The 17,500-nt window shown below is 37.9% G+C and overlaps 2 protein-coding genes across 4 annotated transcripts in view; one reads left to right on the plus strand and one right to left on the minus strand.

Annotated features, from left to right (window-relative positions):
- LOC137993652 (abasic site processing protein HMCES-like) overlaps positions 1-1,182 on the minus strand; it is a 30,757-nt gene extending 29,575 nt beyond the window's left edge. For both annotated transcript variants that reach the window (XM_068839616.1, XM_068839618.1), the window contains exons 1-2: positions 880-1,182; positions 631-771 (exon numbers count right to left, since the gene is read on the minus strand). In XM_068839616.1, the coding sequence (XP_068695717.1) occupies positions 631-771; positions 880-899 (161 nt within the window). In that variant the 5' untranslated portion in view covers positions 900-1,182. The remainder of the gene's footprint in view (positions 1-630; positions 772-879) is intronic.
- A 135-nt stretch (positions 1,183-1,317) lies between these two features.
- Positions 1,318-17,500, plus strand: part of LOC137993653 (serine/threonine-protein kinase N2-like) — a 29,490-nt gene continuing 13,307 nt past the window's right edge. The window contains exons 1-9 of one of the 2 annotated variants that reach the window (XM_068839620.1): positions 1,318-1,647; positions 1,736-2,030; positions 4,537-5,009; positions 6,581-6,796; positions 7,971-8,139; positions 8,483-8,592; positions 9,782-9,925; positions 15,681-15,756; positions 16,271-16,409. In XM_068839620.1, the coding sequence (XP_068695721.1) occupies positions 1,624-1,647; positions 1,736-2,030; positions 4,537-5,009; positions 6,581-6,796; positions 7,971-8,139; positions 8,483-8,592; positions 9,782-9,925; positions 15,681-15,756; positions 16,271-16,409 (1,646 nt within the window). In that variant the 5' untranslated portion in view covers positions 1,318-1,623. Of the gene's footprint in view, positions 1,648-1,735; positions 2,031-4,536; positions 5,010-6,580; positions 6,797-7,970; positions 8,140-8,482; positions 8,593-9,781; positions 9,926-12,235; positions 14,257-15,680; positions 15,757-16,270; positions 16,410-17,500 lie in introns of those variants that run through there. The other variant, XM_068839619.1, reaches the window with a different exon arrangement.

Consider the following 17,500-nt stretch of genomic DNA (forward strand, 5'->3'; position numbering starts at 1 on the left):
AGGCCTAGGGATCGAGAAGTTAGCACATAGGTGGCCTCAATGTTAATAAGGAACGAAGGAGGTCTGTGATATTCACAGATCTAAGATGATGTTAACTTTGCCTGAAGCTTATCTAGCTGAATGCAAGTGCTGTCCTTGGCTAGATACTAATTGGATCGGAGAGAGTCCAGTAATTAAAATCTAATCTCATAAGATTAAAGCAAATCAAATCAATGATGGTTTTTGGTGAGAGGGAAAAACCAGAGTACCTGGAGAAACACCTATATCAGAGCAGAGTAGAGAACCAACAAACTCCACCGTAATATTGTATTACAGTATGAAACATGTATGCTGTGTTTGGGAATCGAGCTTGAGACATTGGTGGAACTCCATGCATGGTTGGCGTAAAGCAAAGAAAACCAAAGAGCTAAAACAATAAACAGTATTTGAAGTTAAACTTTACAAAGCAAGGTAAATTTTTAGGGTCAGGTAAGCAAATAAGCTTAAAAAAAAAAGAATATAATCTTAAACTTCATGTCATTCCGAGTGCAATGGAAAAAATTTCGTTTCGTTTGTTTTCTTTCTGGAAATGAAGAGGGGAATGGAGGGGCGCTTGTTCACTGAAAATTTACGGTTTGACGAGGAACTCACGTATAGGATTGTGGACTGATGTTATGCGAAGGATAATATTTTCCGCTGCCTTGGTAACTATCTCTCCATTGTGGTTCAAGAGTTTTTCCATCCTTTCCTTTGTATCTACATGCCTTTGGAAATTCATCGCAGGCTAGTGTACTGTATAAGAACAAAGAAAAACAGATAAAAAGATTTGCAGTGTAAATTGTCACCTATATAAAATGTGATCTATTTTAGGTCATTTCCTCAATATGTAATCTGGCGTACCAGGCTGTTCTCCCACACATCCCCGGAAGTAATCCCCTTACGACTCCACCAAACACTTGCTTCAACGATTGTCGTTGTATATCACGGTTAAAAACTAAAAGTAAACTCTGTATTTACGTTTGATCCTCGAAATCGTTGCCTCCTCATGAATTGACGCTGACTCAACTCAATTTTCGCGCGATGGACAGCGGTCAACTATTATTAGTTGACATTGCAAAAATTCCATAGATTATTTCGCTTGTGGTCATCAATACAATTTTCCCCATTTGGATTAAAAAAAAAAAAGACTCGATACACTTTTACAATGAGAGTGAATACCAAAAATGATAAATGTCGACAGCAAATTCTTCGAGAAATTCACCTAAATTCAACTAGTTCCGATAAGGTCACGTGGGCATCAGAGATTCGTCCCCGTGGTACCTTTCGTGCTGCCAATGAACTTTTCATTTGTTATATCGAGCCCTCTTCACCGAGATTTTGGAGCGATTCTTTTCTATTTTAATTAATATATCGTCCCCTGTAGCTCTCTAGAGCATCATAAATTCACAGTTACAGAGATAAGCGTTTATCCCTTCCCTTGCTGATATTCTGACTACCCATAGTTTGGTCACCAAGTGGGTGAGTCGCTGTTTACTTTGGCTTTTTACGGACTTTCCCATGGCCGGTCATGCATGCTTGAATGCAAAACCTTGTTTTAAGACTGTTGCGGATTAGCCGCGGTCTGTTCGACTCCATCAGTGAGTTATGCAGCAGGGAGGAGTCATAATGGTAAGTTTATCGTATGAAAGGTTGAGAACTTCACGAACTTCACGCTACATATTCTGTATAGTGACATGCTCAACTTTTCATTTTACAGTACGATGGCAAAACAAGGCGACCTAGCCGAAACGACGACCTCCACACCAAAATGCAAAGAGCTGGTTCTGAAACCCTTTTGAAGACAGACCTTGAACAGTCAAAGGAGGCCATAAAAGTCGAAATTCGCAAACAACTCAAGCTGAAAGAAGGGGCCGAAAATTTAAAGAAAGTTGCCACAGACAAGAAAACTTTAGCGCAATGCAACTCGATTTTAAAAGAGGCCACCGCTAAACTTCAAGATCTTCACGATGAATTGCAAGATCTGAATGCAAGAGTGTCGGAGGATGTGCCTTGTGAGTACTTAATTTAACAGTTTTTAATGTTGGAAACGACTTATCGAGACGCTTCCCCGTTACAACCGTTTTGCGATAAGCGTCAATTTCAAGGTGAACATATAATTGCCCTTTGCATATGAATGCCTGTTTAGCTCAAATCCGGACCAAAAACAAAGGCCGTTCGACCTCAAGAACTAATCACACAGTTTCACGTATTTCAAGCTTTTTTGTTCGGCGCTCTGGACTAAGGAGTTAATTTTGTGTCGGTGGGATTAATAGTCCAGCATTTTATGGCCAAGGAAATGTGAATTCCTACCCCTAATTGTTTAGTGTTTTTTTCACGACTTGTAAGTATAACTGGCTGTCTAAGGGTTCTCTATTCATTTATTTATTATCATTAGAGTATACATGGCATAATCGGTTTTCATCGGTTACTTCAACAAACTTAAAGCTCTGTATAATATCTTGTAAGAAGTGATACGTTTACAGAAATGCGATGAATGGTTCTAGCCAAGTACAGTGGCTGTATATTTTTTAAGTTAGGAAAAATTTCGGCCGGTAGCTAACCTTAATTTCCGTTGCAAACTAAATCACCAGTTTTGGGACACAACCATTAAAAACCGGTAACATTTGTACAACCGAAGCTTGTACAATGTTGAAGTACGTAATTAGTTTCTGCAACGAGAATCGCGGATCAGTCGTGGATCACCATTTAGCAACGACGAATTATACGATCGACCTTCCTTGTCGCTGAAACAAATAAACTAGAGCTTCGATTTTTCGTAAAGGTGTTTAAATGTTTTAAAGAACTCGTTTTGCTGGCGTCAAATTGGTGTTGGAATTTTATCCCCTGTGTTTGTGACAACAATGAAGAATTGTTTACATTTCCTCAAGGAGAGGCTTTTGTTCTAAATTTGTTCATTGTGAGTCGTTCTTTTCGTCCAACTGTTATTAATTGTAGAATGAACTTTTGTACTCATGTGAAGTTTGTATATTGTTGTGGAACGTCTGACTTAGTGGTATCAATCTCCTGTATATTGCTCCAGGTGAAATTTGAATGGTGAAATTTGTTTCTGCAAGTTTTGTTTCACCCTTTGGGCAATTTGCATTGCATAAAAGTTGTAAGTGATTTGACATAGAGGAAAATTCCCCTTCTAGATTATGCATTCTTTTTCTGAAGTTGACTGATCGAGGTTGGAATGTGCATCTTCAGTATCTTAGTATGTTAAAGCTTAGTACTTACATTGTATGCAGTGTGTTGGAACACAATTTGTTATCTCAAGATTTACCTGTTCATGTTGATTTAGCATACAAAATGTGAGAAATTACCTAGTTTGTCAAAAAGTACATGTATCATTGGCTTTGGCATCAGCATTGTTCAGCAGAATCTCCCAATATTGAAATATTGTTTGGAATAATGTCAAAAGCTACATGAGCAATATAAAGTCAAGCCCGGCCTGTCTTCATTACCCAGATAGTGGTGTATGTTCACAGACAGCAAATAAGTGGGTCAAATTAGTGTTTATTGGCCTAATCTCAACAATCAATCATTTACTTCTTCCATACGTTTTATCTTGTCACTATTTTTGCAGTTTAAGGTTTATAAATTGTTTCAGGAAGACGTTACTATAGTTACATTGTTCATAGTTGTTCGGTTGGTGGCCTATTCTACCTATCAATTATTACTCCCTTTCCAAGTGTGAGAGCTTGTTTATGCTGGTTTGAATTTGGGCTAACTCAGTAGGGACTGCAAACAGTCTAGCAACAGGTACTTTTTTACTACCATGGTGAGTCTAGAAGGTAATTCTGAAGGCTGGTGTTAGTGGTCTCTTGAACTGTAAATAGGCCACTTGCACCAAGAGGTCACGTGACCAATGCTTCCCTTAAACAGTGAGTTGTAATCTTGCTGTTGCCAAAAATTGACAGAACACATAAAAATTATCTTACACGCGAAATTTGAGAGGAAACCCATTTAAGGGAGATTTTTCAACAAAGTAGCATGATTTGTCTTGGCTGCCATGTCGGAGGGCATACTCTTGCCCTCCAACATGGCGGCCAAAACTACTTTTTGCTTATATCTTGTTAAATGTTTGATAGTTGAGTTCAGATGTGCCATAAACGTTACCACATCATCTTTTCAACATTTTCCTTGAAGTTCAAGTGCAAAATTTGTGTCAGAAAGCAGTAATTCATAATTTTAAAAAAAATCAAGTTTTGGTCACGTGACCAGCTACGGACTTTCTCATTTTAAAAGCTCAAATGGTGTGGGTTTGAAAAACCAAATCACTATCATTTTGTTAAAGAGATGACCCACTAATAGTGTTTTGAAGGCAAAATCATGTAACTGTAATTTTCATAAAAACGATGTCACATGACCTCTTAGTGCAAGTGGCCTATCGACTGTTTTATTCACGATAAGGTTGGACGACATGGTGGCGCCTCATTGCCATTATTTTGTTGATGTGAACAATGAAAACCAGGAAGCCTAATTCTGAATTTTGTTCCGTTACTTTCTGACCTACAGCTGAAAATGATGATGATACACTTTCGCCAGACAAAACAGATGGTGTGTCCAATGGCCCTGGTAGTAGTAGAATAGAATCCCTAAAAAAGCAAATTGCTGTTGAAATGAAAGTAAAGCAGGGTGCAGAAAACATGTTGGCAATGTACGTTGCCAGTGGATCCAAGAAAAAGGACAGTAAACTTACGGCAGAAGCTCAGCAAATGTTGGAGGACTCGAGAAGAAAGATTGAAATTATTCGAATGGCGTTACTGCGGGAACAACAACAAGGGATGCCGGTGGGAAGGGAAGATGGTGTTTTGATGGGTGGCTCTAGTGGAAAAGAAAATGATGCTCCTGGATTAGGACTTTCTCCTTTGGAATTAAGAGTAGAGGATGTGCGACATCACATTGAAATTGAATCTAGGGTAATACAGGGTGCGAAAAATATGATAAAGTTTTTATCCAAGTCTGGTCAAGATAAAGGTTTGGTGGAGGTAAGTAGAAGAAAATTGTGGCAAATGGCAGTTATCACTAATGGCCTGTTCAGGTGCTTTATTTATTGTTTAGTCATTACATTAATTTAATAAATCATTGTGTCTTTTGTTCTTTTGTTTAACAACTGCATCACTTAGTCGAGGTTGGGTGCCTGGGATATCAGGGGGCTTCCACTTTTGGTATTACCATCCTGTTAACGCCCACGTCGCCAGTGGAGGGTAGGTGCCCAGGAAGCCTGGGGGCTGCAACCGCAGTCACATCCCCAAGGCGCTAGAACACCCGACTGGCCTGCCCAACCCGCAACCAAGCCACGAGCCCCCCGCGCCAGGCCCCCCTAAGGCACCCGTCACACTTGAGCCAGATAGCTCAGTGGAATAATAATAATAATAATAATAATAACACACAAAAAAAAAAGAGCACAAAAAAAAAAAGAAAGGGGGGGAGAGGGAGGGAACGCAGAGAACCACTAAACTCCTAAACCGACTCACAACGCCACGCCAACAGAGCAACAAACACGCTGCAAGCACATTGGACAACGCATGCACTACGCAGGAATACCGCTGAACCATGTCAGCCCCAGGGCTCCCCCAACCTAAAGAGTGCTGCAAACGCTACAAAGACGCATAACAACGCTAACAAACGCCTGCAAAACGCTACTGACCGGACTAGCTCCCGGTCGTGAACCATGTAACTATAACAAACGCTACAGAACGCACCAAAACGCTGAACAACGCTACCAGACGGCCAAGACACTAACAACCGCCTGCAAAACACTACTGACCAGACTAGCTCCTAGTCGTTAACTATGTTAAATTTTATTTAACTATATTATAATATAATAATAATAACACCCCCTTGGCTGGTGGGAGGCACGTTGGCCTCATGGTTAATGCGCTCGGCTCCGGATCGAGTAGTCCGGGTTCGGGTCCTGGCCAGGGACATTGTGTTGTGTTCTTGGGCAAGATACTTTACTCTCACAGTGCCTCTCTCCACCCAGGTGTATAAATGGGTACCGGCGAATGTAATGCTGGGGGTAACCCTGCGATGGACTAGCATCCCATCCAGGGGGGAGTTGAAATACTCCTAGTCTCTTCCTGCTACAGTAACCGGAAATATAAAGTGCCAGCCTGATGGGCCTTCTAGGCTTGTAGCAGACTTTTCTGTTCCCCACATGGCAGGCACAACACTGCAACCTAACCATGAGCCCCCACACCTGGAATTTAAAAAACAGGCACCCATCACACAGAACTATCAGTGGGGGAAAAAGGAAGGGGCGAGGGGGAGGACACTAAAACTAACCCGCTAAAAAACCACGCTGGAGGATAGAACACTACTCATGCTGCCAGAACAAACCCCGCAAGTACGATGTATGGAACTACTGTGCAACCCCCCCCCCCCCCCCCCACCACCCTTCCCGTACAAACTAACCACTGACGACTAGCAACATGGGCGCTCTTGGTTGTTAACTCCTTGAAAATGCATTTAAATGTATTTCACATGATCACAACTTGATCCTTTAATTATATTTGTATTATTAGATGATAATGTCAAAATATATTACCATATTTAGGCTGAAAGAAGATTCCATGAATCAACTCAAAAACTAGACTTACTTCAATGCTCACTGACAAGACATATCGGAGAACTATCTCCTGAGCAAGCAGCTCTAGGAATTTACAAAGACTATAACACACTACCTTCATATGCTGATCGGAAGTCTGTTGGTTTGGGGAAACAGCAATACACCTCTATAACTAAACCAGCAGCGCTCACTGGAGAATTAGACGTAAGTAGTTCAGTGAAATATGCAACCGGCCACTTATGACTGGTAAAAAGAGGATGTTCCACTGTATTTTGCCGTCATCAAATCAGATTTGCTATGTAATATTTCAAAAATGTGTGCAAGTGCTTTATTGGATTCCAAATGCAAGAAAACATTTGAAACGGCTGAGTGGTTTAAAGTGTTTTCATGCATTTGGAAATCCAATGAAGCACGACACAGGAGTTTTTTATATTTCTTCTTCTTCAGAAGAAATTATAACGTCAATCACTTTTTTCAAGTTAAATATTTTTTGTGTACCTCATGGTTGCTCAGAAGCATGTAAGAGCTGTGAGCATGCACTTGTTGCATGCCATTAATTGATTTCGAAACACGTGTGTTTGAAGTTATTGATTTCAAACCACATGTTTGAAATTAATTTAGAGAATCAACAAGTAGTGCTTCATTTGGTTTCAAACTTGTCCGTATGACCAGAATATATAATGGGGCAATGCAATAGGCCATTTCCGAGTTCACGTACGTCTCCTTTTCAAAGCGAGTCTAAGTGCGAAGTTTTTGATGGTAATTAGTTCTACTTTACATATGAATGAAATCTAATTTTCATAACAAAAACTTTGCACATAGACTCACTTTGAAGAGGACACAGGCATGAACTCGGAAATGGCCTATTGTCTTATTAACTTATGAATTATTAATGAGTTTGAGAAACATGTACAATCAAAGGTAAATACCCCTTGTTTGCCTATTGGTGATACCCCGTTACTGGAATCAACTATGTTAGTTACAAAAATACTGTGGTTGTAATCAGGCATGATATAAAACAAAATTGCAGCGTTGACACTTATTAAAAAGTTTTCAAGAAGTAAAACGTTTCGATCACTTCGGTGACCTTCATCAACTGATGAAGGTCACCGAAGTGATCGAAATGTTTTACTTTTTAAAAACTTTTTAATCAGTGTCAATGCTGCAATTTCATTTTATGTTGGTTATATTGTTGAAGGAAAGCCCTTCTGAGCAGTTTCAAGATCAGCCAAACCAAACTCAGCCCACTTATTGCTGTTGTACTTGTACATGTCTGATAAAATTAAACATGCCATTTCTTGTGAAAAAAACCTTTCTTTGCAACCCTTGTTTATGATACCATTCATTTATTATCATAATGTCTTACCTAATTACACAGGTATGCATCACTGGTGCAGACAGACTGTTAGCAGTTGTTCCCAATCGAGATCCTAGAAAAACTCTAAGTTTGGCAATGGTAAGTCCAGATGGCAAGATAGGAGAGCGCACAGGATCCAGCAAGAGGAAAAGCGGATATAATAAATGGAGTCTGGATGAAAGTTTATCAGGCAAGTTTAAGAATGTTGCATACTTGTACATGTAGTTATTGTTGTCGTCAAGCATTAAATATTATGAAACGTGTTACTGTCTTTATTCAGCTGCTGATGTGTTTGTATTGACACATTGTGCCAAGGAGTCTTAAATGTAGCAAATAGCAACAGGCTTCATTCTCAAGGTGTAGCAATTTGTTTCTAAAGCCAATAGTAATAATTGACTGAAGCTGATGATCCTGACGAATCTTGATACATCTCTTTGTTTGGAGCAATTATTTTGTACTACATCATTACAGACTGATCTTGTCAAACTTTAAGTCTTCATCTTCTTGTGGAATTTTGTCTTTTGATATTGTAGTTGAAGTGTGTGCAGTCCTAAAGCTGGATAATAGCTACGTTGGACAAACCTCGTGGAAGGCATTAGGGAAGGAGTGTTGGAAGGAGCAGTTTCATATTGAGTTGGACAAGGTACTTGTCATTCCATTTCATTGAGCAATACCCCTTCTGCTTTACTCAGTAAGGTCCCTGAAAGAACCCTGCTCACCCACTTTACATTGTGCACCACAACACTTCTGTTACCATTTTCAGTGCCCCCGAAACTTGGAATTCTGTGACTGTTAAAGTAATCTGTTTGCATTGGACATCATCGGTTATATAATTCTGTTTCCCATGCAAACAATAATATTGTTCATTATAATTTCATTTTCTACGATTATTTATGTATGACTTGCTCTTCACATCATGTCATCGAGTGGAAACAGAAGTTGTTGTTAAACCATCTTCTCTTGGAGTGGCAGCAAGTAGTACTCGTTGAATAAGCTTTTTTTTTCTCTTGGGAGCATTGTAACTCCCAAGAGAAACTGGAAGCAATGCTCATGCAAGATTTGAGGGAACAATCAAGGAGTATTATGGTATTTTCCGACTCAGCCAATTTTTCAATTGTGATTCGCAAAGACCAGAGGGCATTTCATATGAATGATCAGAATCACTGTATTGTCGTTTCTGGGAAGTGATGAAGTAATTTCGTGGACTACATTGCAAGGAATCATGAATAATAGAACGTCATTGTGAGAAATTTAACTTTTCTGGTGGTCCTTGTGAACTCATAAGCTCAGTAGATGCCAAACATCAATTTAGATGTACATTTAAAGCCAAACCTCAGTACCCCTCTACCAAGGTAGGTTGTTCGCTGTAAAATCTCAGGATGTAATGGCGATAATGATACGGATGGTGTTTGTACTGTATGTCACCCTCAGAGATAATCCGGGAGTCAATCTTGGTGTCTTATGATGACACTACACCACCTGGTAAAAGCCACTATGGGCCTGTGCTCTGCTGTAAGCTAAGATTGATCTAGCTAGCAGGCGTCTTTTGTTATTTCTGTGGCTGTTATCCTCCCTTAATGGGATAAATTCTCAGTCAATGAAAGTTTGCTTAAAACTACATTCCAATACATGAAAAACAAGGCCTTGACGCTTCATGCCCCATATTAGGTTGCCTCCAGTTGACCAGTAGAATCATCTGCCATTAGACAGGGTAAAATCTGCCAAGTCTTACTCCCAGGGGTCAATTCATTTTGTTAAAGGACCTTTGATAAAGCCTTAAACATGCATAATTGACTTTGTAATGTTAATTTTGTGATCTTTTTAATTTACAGTCTCGAGAACTAGAGGTGGGAGTTTACTGGCGGGATCATAGATCACTTTGTGGAGTTTCATTTTTAAGACTGGAAGAGTTTCTCGATAATCAGCGGCATCAAATTCAAGTCCCTCTTGAACCCCAAGGCTGCCTTTTTGCTGAGGTTTGTTTTTGTTATTTGAATTGTGACTATAGCAATTTACAAATCCTACATAGCTCAGCCTAAATGGTTTGAGGTAAATGTCTATAATATAGAGCGTACGTGCACAACCACTTTGTTCTAGTCTTGAAAGGAAAATGCTTGACAGTATTTGTGTTTATTCCTTATTCACTCAGAGCTGCACAGTGGTTACATTACATCAATAACAGCTGCATGTTTTTATACCCTTGACGTTTTTACTGGGGTCAATTTAGTTAATTCACTCTGTTTAGGTATCCAAGATTATGATTTAAGATTAATAAATATTATTATATGGCTTGTGTTTGTAGCCGATATAACGCGTGCTCTGATTGGCTAATTGTGACTGAATTGTAGGGCATTATTCTCTCGTAATGCCCACGGGCCGATTACGATTACGGGCCACGACCTCGGGCCAATATTCCCCAGTACGGCCCTTGCGCTCGGTTAGTAAGAAGTTATTATTAAGTTTCTTGTAGTCGTGTTAAATACGGGTAGTGTAATGGACCACTTCTGCTCTATGAAAGCAGAATGTTTATTATTATTGAATTTAATTTAATTGGATCCTTTTTTATTATTTTATCTTGCTAAACAATAACTTCCCTGACTAGTAACATTTTTTGAATAAAATATTTTGTTTGTGTTAAAAAGAAAAAACTACCAGGTTGTGGATAGTGTACCATTTTGTTATTTTTGCAGTAACTTGTAGTGTGTTTTTTCTATTGAAGGTTTCATGAAGTTCAATTACCATTTAGTTTCCACCTAAACAAAATTAATTGCAAAATCTTCAGGCTATTTAAGGCCACAATATTTTCTATGGGTAGAACTTGATTGTGAGTCACAAAAATCTTCATTGCACTTCTATAGCTGTGTAATTTCATTTTCAAGACCCATACATGAGCTGTATGCCAAAGAGGTGTTTTGGCAAAGCAGCAAAGAACCTTTCCTCTTTCAAAGATTTGTTTGATGTCGAAAAATTCAGTTTCTTTTTTTGTGCTTGTAGATCTTGAATCTGCATTTTTGTGAAATTGAACCTATATAATAATATTATTATCTTTTTTTTTGTTCATAAATTTGTTCTTCATGATTGATTTTTCATGTGCAATAACCTTAGAATTCAGAGGAAGTTAGAAAAAAATTACTTTTATTATGGACAGGAAACTGTTTGCCATTTGAGCATACAATGTATTTTAGGGATTTTAAGCCAAAAGAATGAAAGGTTTTATTTTTGACAGCCATCTACATTAATTTTTAATTCTTATGATTTCAATTCATGAGGGTAATGTATGTCATGTGTAACACCTATTCTTTCATTGTGTTTACATTCTCATCTGCTTTTTAATAATTAATTTTCTCTGCCTGAAACCTCATTGCCTCTGCCTTTGCTTAGAGATCATATTCAATCTCCTCTTTATAATTCAGTATGGGAGACATCTTATTGATCACTTAAGTTGTTGGAGGAGAAAGATTAAATTAGTATTTATTTCTACATTCATCCTACAGCCCATCTGATTGACTACCCTTGCTTTCTGATCTTTGTATTATTTTCTTGGTGATTTTCCTTGTAATCCTCTGAACATAATTTTTCCTTATTTTGTGGATCTTTTACATTCTTTCCATCTTTTACTAATAGTTATATTAGTTTGAATTCCTTGTAATGCTGTCATGCGATTCCCAGTAGACTTGATGCATATTCTATTCTTTTGATTTGTGTATGATTATGTAAGCTTAATTCATTTTGATTCAGTGGTTGGTTTCTATTTTTGAAACTTTGCATATTGTTGAAAGCCTCTTATTCACAACTCAACAAAATAAGCTACATGTACTTTTTATACTTGGAATAAATTGTGCTTGCATGTCTTGATCTTTATTCCTGTCCACCGACTAACATCCACTCTGCTTTCTAATTTAAAACTGGGAGCTTTTCTTTAGAATATTCAGGGTCATTCCACTCTTTCAATAATTGATTTTGATTGTGGTCACTTGAAGCTTTAGCCTATGTTTAAAGTTACAGTAGAACATAAGCTCAGTTCATGCTCTGTCAACAATGTTCTTGTCATTTATTCTGTTAGTTACTTTTTAAGCTTTCAATGGAAATTTACATACTTTCTAGACAAGGCAGGTGCCTATTTGCCTAGTGTTTATTTTCTTTTATTCTGTGGGGAACCAATGAACCTTTTATTTAAGGCAGGTTCTGACAGGTGAAGAACTGTTATTGGCTGGTAACCTGATGAAAGAACTTTGAAGCAATTAACAAGGATCCAACTGTATCTACTGTGAAATCCATGGATTGATTGGTGTAGGAGTGTGACAAAATAATTTAAAATGTCTCCCTTACTTCCACAGCTGCTGTGCTGGGTTCTTTGATGTTTATTCATGCTTTTCTCCGTGTTGATGGCACTGACACAGCATTTTGTTCAGGTTTATTATTATATCAAAATTTTACAAGGCTTCAGATCTTCGATCAACTAAGACAGGTGACATCAACACATGTGGTTTCTATTTGTGTTGCCAGGCATTTTAAGCCAACTTTGGCCCCACCATTACTTTTTTCTGTATTTTGCCTCTGGCTGATTGAAATGAAAGCTCTACTTGGTATGCTTCCTGTGTGATTCTGGTTTGATCAAATGTACTGTGTTGCTTAAAATGCATTATTTACAAATTTGAAAGGTGACAATTGGATGTCCATGTAAGGGCAGAAATAATTAAGACTGATTGAAATTCAGATTGCATGCAAGATGAATTGTGGTCAAGCCAGAGAAGATTTTGTAGCAACAGATCAAAATGGCTTCCATTACCAGACAAGATTTGGCATCACAAGCCACAGAATTGCCACAATTTATGAGCAGTGGAGCAAGGAATTGTCAAAACATGACTACAGAGATGTGAAATTGGCAAAATCTGAGAATCCTGCTGGGCAATCGGAATGGAAATCCTCCAGAAAGGAGAACATCTGTATGAATACTAATGAAGATGATATTATGAGCAGAAAAAGCTATCATCTCAGTGAATATTCAGCTAGATGTTCAGAGGATAACAAGAAATTGCCACCCTTTCGGACAGGGAAATATGTTCCTAAAGATGATGTGTATTCTTGTGATGCTTTGATACAGAATGAGAGGTCCATTTCTTTGTCCTCTAAACCAAGAGATCGCACAGACAACAATGTATCTGGATTGCACTCACCACCGCCATTTAGAACAGGGAAATACACACCAAATGACAGTAATATTTATGTGAAAAGCTCAGAAAATTTATCTGCCAAATCTAGTTCTTCTCAGGGTTCACCAAAGTTCATCAGAGGAAGAAAACAGTCGATTGAGCAAATAATTGACAAGCTTGATGGAATTTGTCTTAATGGAAGAAAATCCCCAAGTTCGCCTCGACATAGAGCTTGTAGAAAATCTGGGTCACATGAAGGAAGTGGTGCTTCTTCGGTGGAAAAACTTGGATATAGTAGTTCTTCAATTAAAAGCTCAACCATACTACCAGTGACAACTCGGAAAAGCCAAAGCGCTGAAACAGTTAACAGAAATGTAAAGGCTCGCCCAAAAAGCTCTGCTTTAGAAAATTATGTAGATACGAGATCAAGAACTAAAAGTGAAAATGCCTTATCTGTGAAAACAAGTCAGCGACCAAAAAGCTCAGTTTTGGAAAATAGTACATCAAATCTTAAATGCATTATGCGGGAAATTGACATAGGATCCCCTGAAAAATCTAAACCAAAGGGGAAAATGCAAAACAGACCTCGCAGTGCTGTTTTGGAAGACTCTAACGCAAACCGCTTACCAAGGAGGATTGTGACGAGTCCTAAGGATCAATCGTCTTGCAGTCAAAGCTCAACTTTGCACAGGAACTCCAGCCAAGGTTCGAACAGGTATCTAAGGAAAGGGTCAGATTCTTCTGTAAGAGGGCACCAGCGTTCAAAGACTGCTACCTCAATCAGCAGCAGTTGCAGTGATAGAGTTTGCAATGCTGCAAAACCTAAAAAAGCAAGGCGTGAATTACATCGAAATGCTGCATACGTCAAACCAAGGAAAAAGAAAACCCACAGACATGTGGAAAGAAAAAGAGCTTCTAGTGGAAAAAAAGCAACACAAGGCCCCAAACAGGACAAGTTGGTATCCAGTCAAACGGATGGTTGTATTTTGGAAAAACCATCTGTGACAGAAAAGCCGTTTGTTATTTCTTTATTCATGGACAAGTTTTGCATATGCACTCAAAACAAGGATGGAAAATTCAGGATCCCTGCAATGAAGAGATCAAGGGTGATGACTTGGAAGATAAAAAGGATTTCTTACCTTTTATATGAAAAGGTGTTGGTTATTACTTTTCTGCCTTTCCTGTCTACTGTCTAGCACTAACAATCTAATCTAATCTAAAATTCATTTGAGATTTACCTTCTAATTTTGAAGAAAGTAACATTTTATGGCTTCCCTGTTTCTAATAAATTTGGTATTTTTTGGTTGAAGCAAAGAAACTTGTGTTACATTGTTCTATGATTCAGTTTTCAACTTGGTTGGATCATCTTTCTTGTTTTGTCTGAACTAACTTACACGAGATTAGTCTGTGTGATTATTGTCTTCCGCATGATATAAAAAACTCTAATCCTTGCCCAACAAGAGGAAGAATCGTTCCATCATAGTAGATGTCCTATACCTTTGTTCAGTTCAGTCGTTTTTAACATGATTACAAGCACTGAAACTAAAAGCAAGAAAAAAAGGCTTTATTTAAATTTACCATTTCTCACCTAGTAAAACAAAACATATATCATGCCCAATTTTGTGCATGATTACTTCATGAGAGAAGTACAATATTTGAATTTGGAACTTTCCAAATCATTTCTTGAATTTTTTTTTCAGAAAGAGTTATGTCTAATTTTGCCATTATATTTTTTAAACCCAATTTTCTCTCATTTTCTCTCTTATGTTGAAGTAGATTTTCTGCTTGTTTAAATTTAAAATCCAGTTTTATGTATGTATGTGTAATTTGAGCAGATTGAGTTATATTGCACATACACCGTATTCGTGATTTTACAGAGCTATAATTTGTAATAATTATTATTCTTACTATAGCATTCAGCTACACTATTCTATTGTTAGAAGGCTTGTATACAATAGCAAATTGAAATTTTCTTTGCATTTGATTTCCTGAAAAATCTTTGTGAATTATGCAGTGAATGTCAGTGAGCCTTGAAATATACTGCCCTCTACTTCACCTTCTCGATGCAATTTTATTGTTTTCATCTGAACACTAGTATTTTTTTTGGAAAGGTTAAGTTTCAATAATATTAAGCTTTGCCACCTTTTTTCCTTGATAATTGTCAGCTTTGTTTCTCGCTGATTTTTTTTAATTTTAGTCCTGGTTGAATAGTGTGAAATATAAACTGGTACTTTTTCAAAGAAAGCAGGTTGTTTTTTGAATGAGAAAGGCAGCACACTGATTACCATAAAAGCACTAATTTGACAATTTTTAAAATTTTGATTTCTCTTAGAGAATTTTTCGTTTAAAATAATATTGTTCCTTCCATTAAAATAACTTATTTTTCTTCTTCATTTAGTTTAGACTTGAGTGTGTTTTTGATGTGACTCCTACCTGTTGTTTCAGTGTTATAAATATTTTATTTGTTAAAGAAAAAGCCAAAGCTGTTGTATGGAGCTTAAATCTAGGGCTTGGGTTTTCCTCAAGAATGCTTCTAAACTGTACTATGTTTGTGTTTCCTTTTAAATGTGTCAATCAGGTAACATTTCTTAACCCCATGGTGACAAAGAAACCAAGGCTTCAGCGACAGAAGAAGTTGTTTCCTATTCAGAAAGGTGAGAATTTATAGTCTAATTATGAAAACAGTGTTGTTTTGTATGTCACACTTGTTCACTAATGCCTTTTTTCTCTAGATTTCAATTATTGAATTGAATGTCCCAGCTAATTTTTGGGCTGGGTTTATTAGTCTACACAAAGTGCAAGCATGATCTAGTATATGGTTTCAATGGAACACTTTTGTTGTACTTACACAAAACACCATAATAAATTATTATTGGTTAATTGTATGCATGGCTATATCTCCTCGTTTGATTGAAGATGATCTCTTTGGTGTAAGTTGTTTCACTTACAGTCATGGTTATTTAGCAAAGATGTATTGTATTTTCTAAATCAATGATGTGCATGAGCTCAAACATTTGCACATGTTTGCTCCTTTGTGTTAACTTGCACTATGAGGGTAGTTCATAGTTCTAAAGCCCTTAAAACAGACAAAAGAGGCTGGCTATGACAGAGGCTCCTAAAGTGTCAGTAAATTGATATTAGAACATAAAATTTGTTTTCTTGATGCAGGAAAGAATTTTCTTCGGGCAGGTCAGATGAACACAAACGTTGCAACATGGGCCAGATTACTGAAGAGAGCGGCGCCACCGAACTGTACAACCAATGACTCTACTCTTAGTCCAAATTCAACATCACATCCCTTTCCGAGGTAACAAGTTCAGTCGATGTACATGTGCACCAGTACTGCAGAGTGGCATGCAGCAGCTCTGGCAAGCTTGGAAGTAGATCCTTCCTAGGTTCATTAATTGCTTTTATTGATTTTTATCTCTGGAAAGTCATCAGACTACTATGATTGCAAGAGCTGCTACATGACCCCAAGGACAGTCGATCGTTACAAAAATCCACTTTAATACTATATGACTTCGTGCATCATTCAGAATAGTTCTTACATTGTAATTTTAGGAACATAAGTATGTTGAGCTATTGTGGTTGATACTTTTGTCAACTGGTGCAATTGCTTGTCTCCATGTAACAAGAAACAAACATTTCTCATAGTCATAAAGTAGCACTTCTTAACCTTGACAACCATGCAATCAGAAATTTCTATCTGTCCATGGATAACAGTAACCTTGTTATGTTTTTGGTTCCCAGTTTTGTGATAATGATCAAAGAAACAATAATTATTTTCAGAGATCTATTGTTTTCCATGCAAGTCAGAAATACTACATGTAACCAAAATCACAAGATTGTGTGGTCTGTATTGTCTGTCTGTCTGTATTAAGAGTTGAGGGCTGGACATACAGACTTTTTCTGGAATTATGCAGTTGTTAGCATTAATTATAAATGGTTTTAGTATATCACGTACAAATTGAAAAATTGGCTGATCATGAGTTGATCAATAAAATTATTATTTTATATGCAGTTAAATGCAATTTAACAGAGTTAACAAGTAGGAGCACAAGTTTTACCTTCGCGGTCAGCGGTTTGTCAGATGTGCGCATGTGCCAGGATTCTTCGTGTTCTTGGTCCATAGGGCATTGTAGCAGTTTTGTTGGCATTTTAGTCAGCGTTTTCTGAGCATTAGCGTTTTCCTGAGCGTGGGGATTCCTTGGAGGCTGTCTCCCCTCCCCTCTCCCTCCCTTTCTTTCCACTGTTTTATCAGTGTGACTGGTGCCTGCTTTCTCCCTCCACGTGGGGGCTCATGGCTGGGTTGCCTGGATTTGCCAGAAATGGGAGCAGTCTCCATCTGGGAGACTTCCAATAGTGGATTAGCTCCTGGATGTCTCAGGCACCCAACCT

Source organism: Montipora foliosa, chromosome 2 (assembly GCF_036669935.1).
Source record: "Montipora foliosa isolate CH-2021 chromosome 2, ASM3666993v2, whole genome shotgun sequence".
Lineage (NCBI taxonomy): Eukaryota > Metazoa > Cnidaria > Anthozoa > Scleractinia > Acroporidae > Montipora > Montipora foliosa.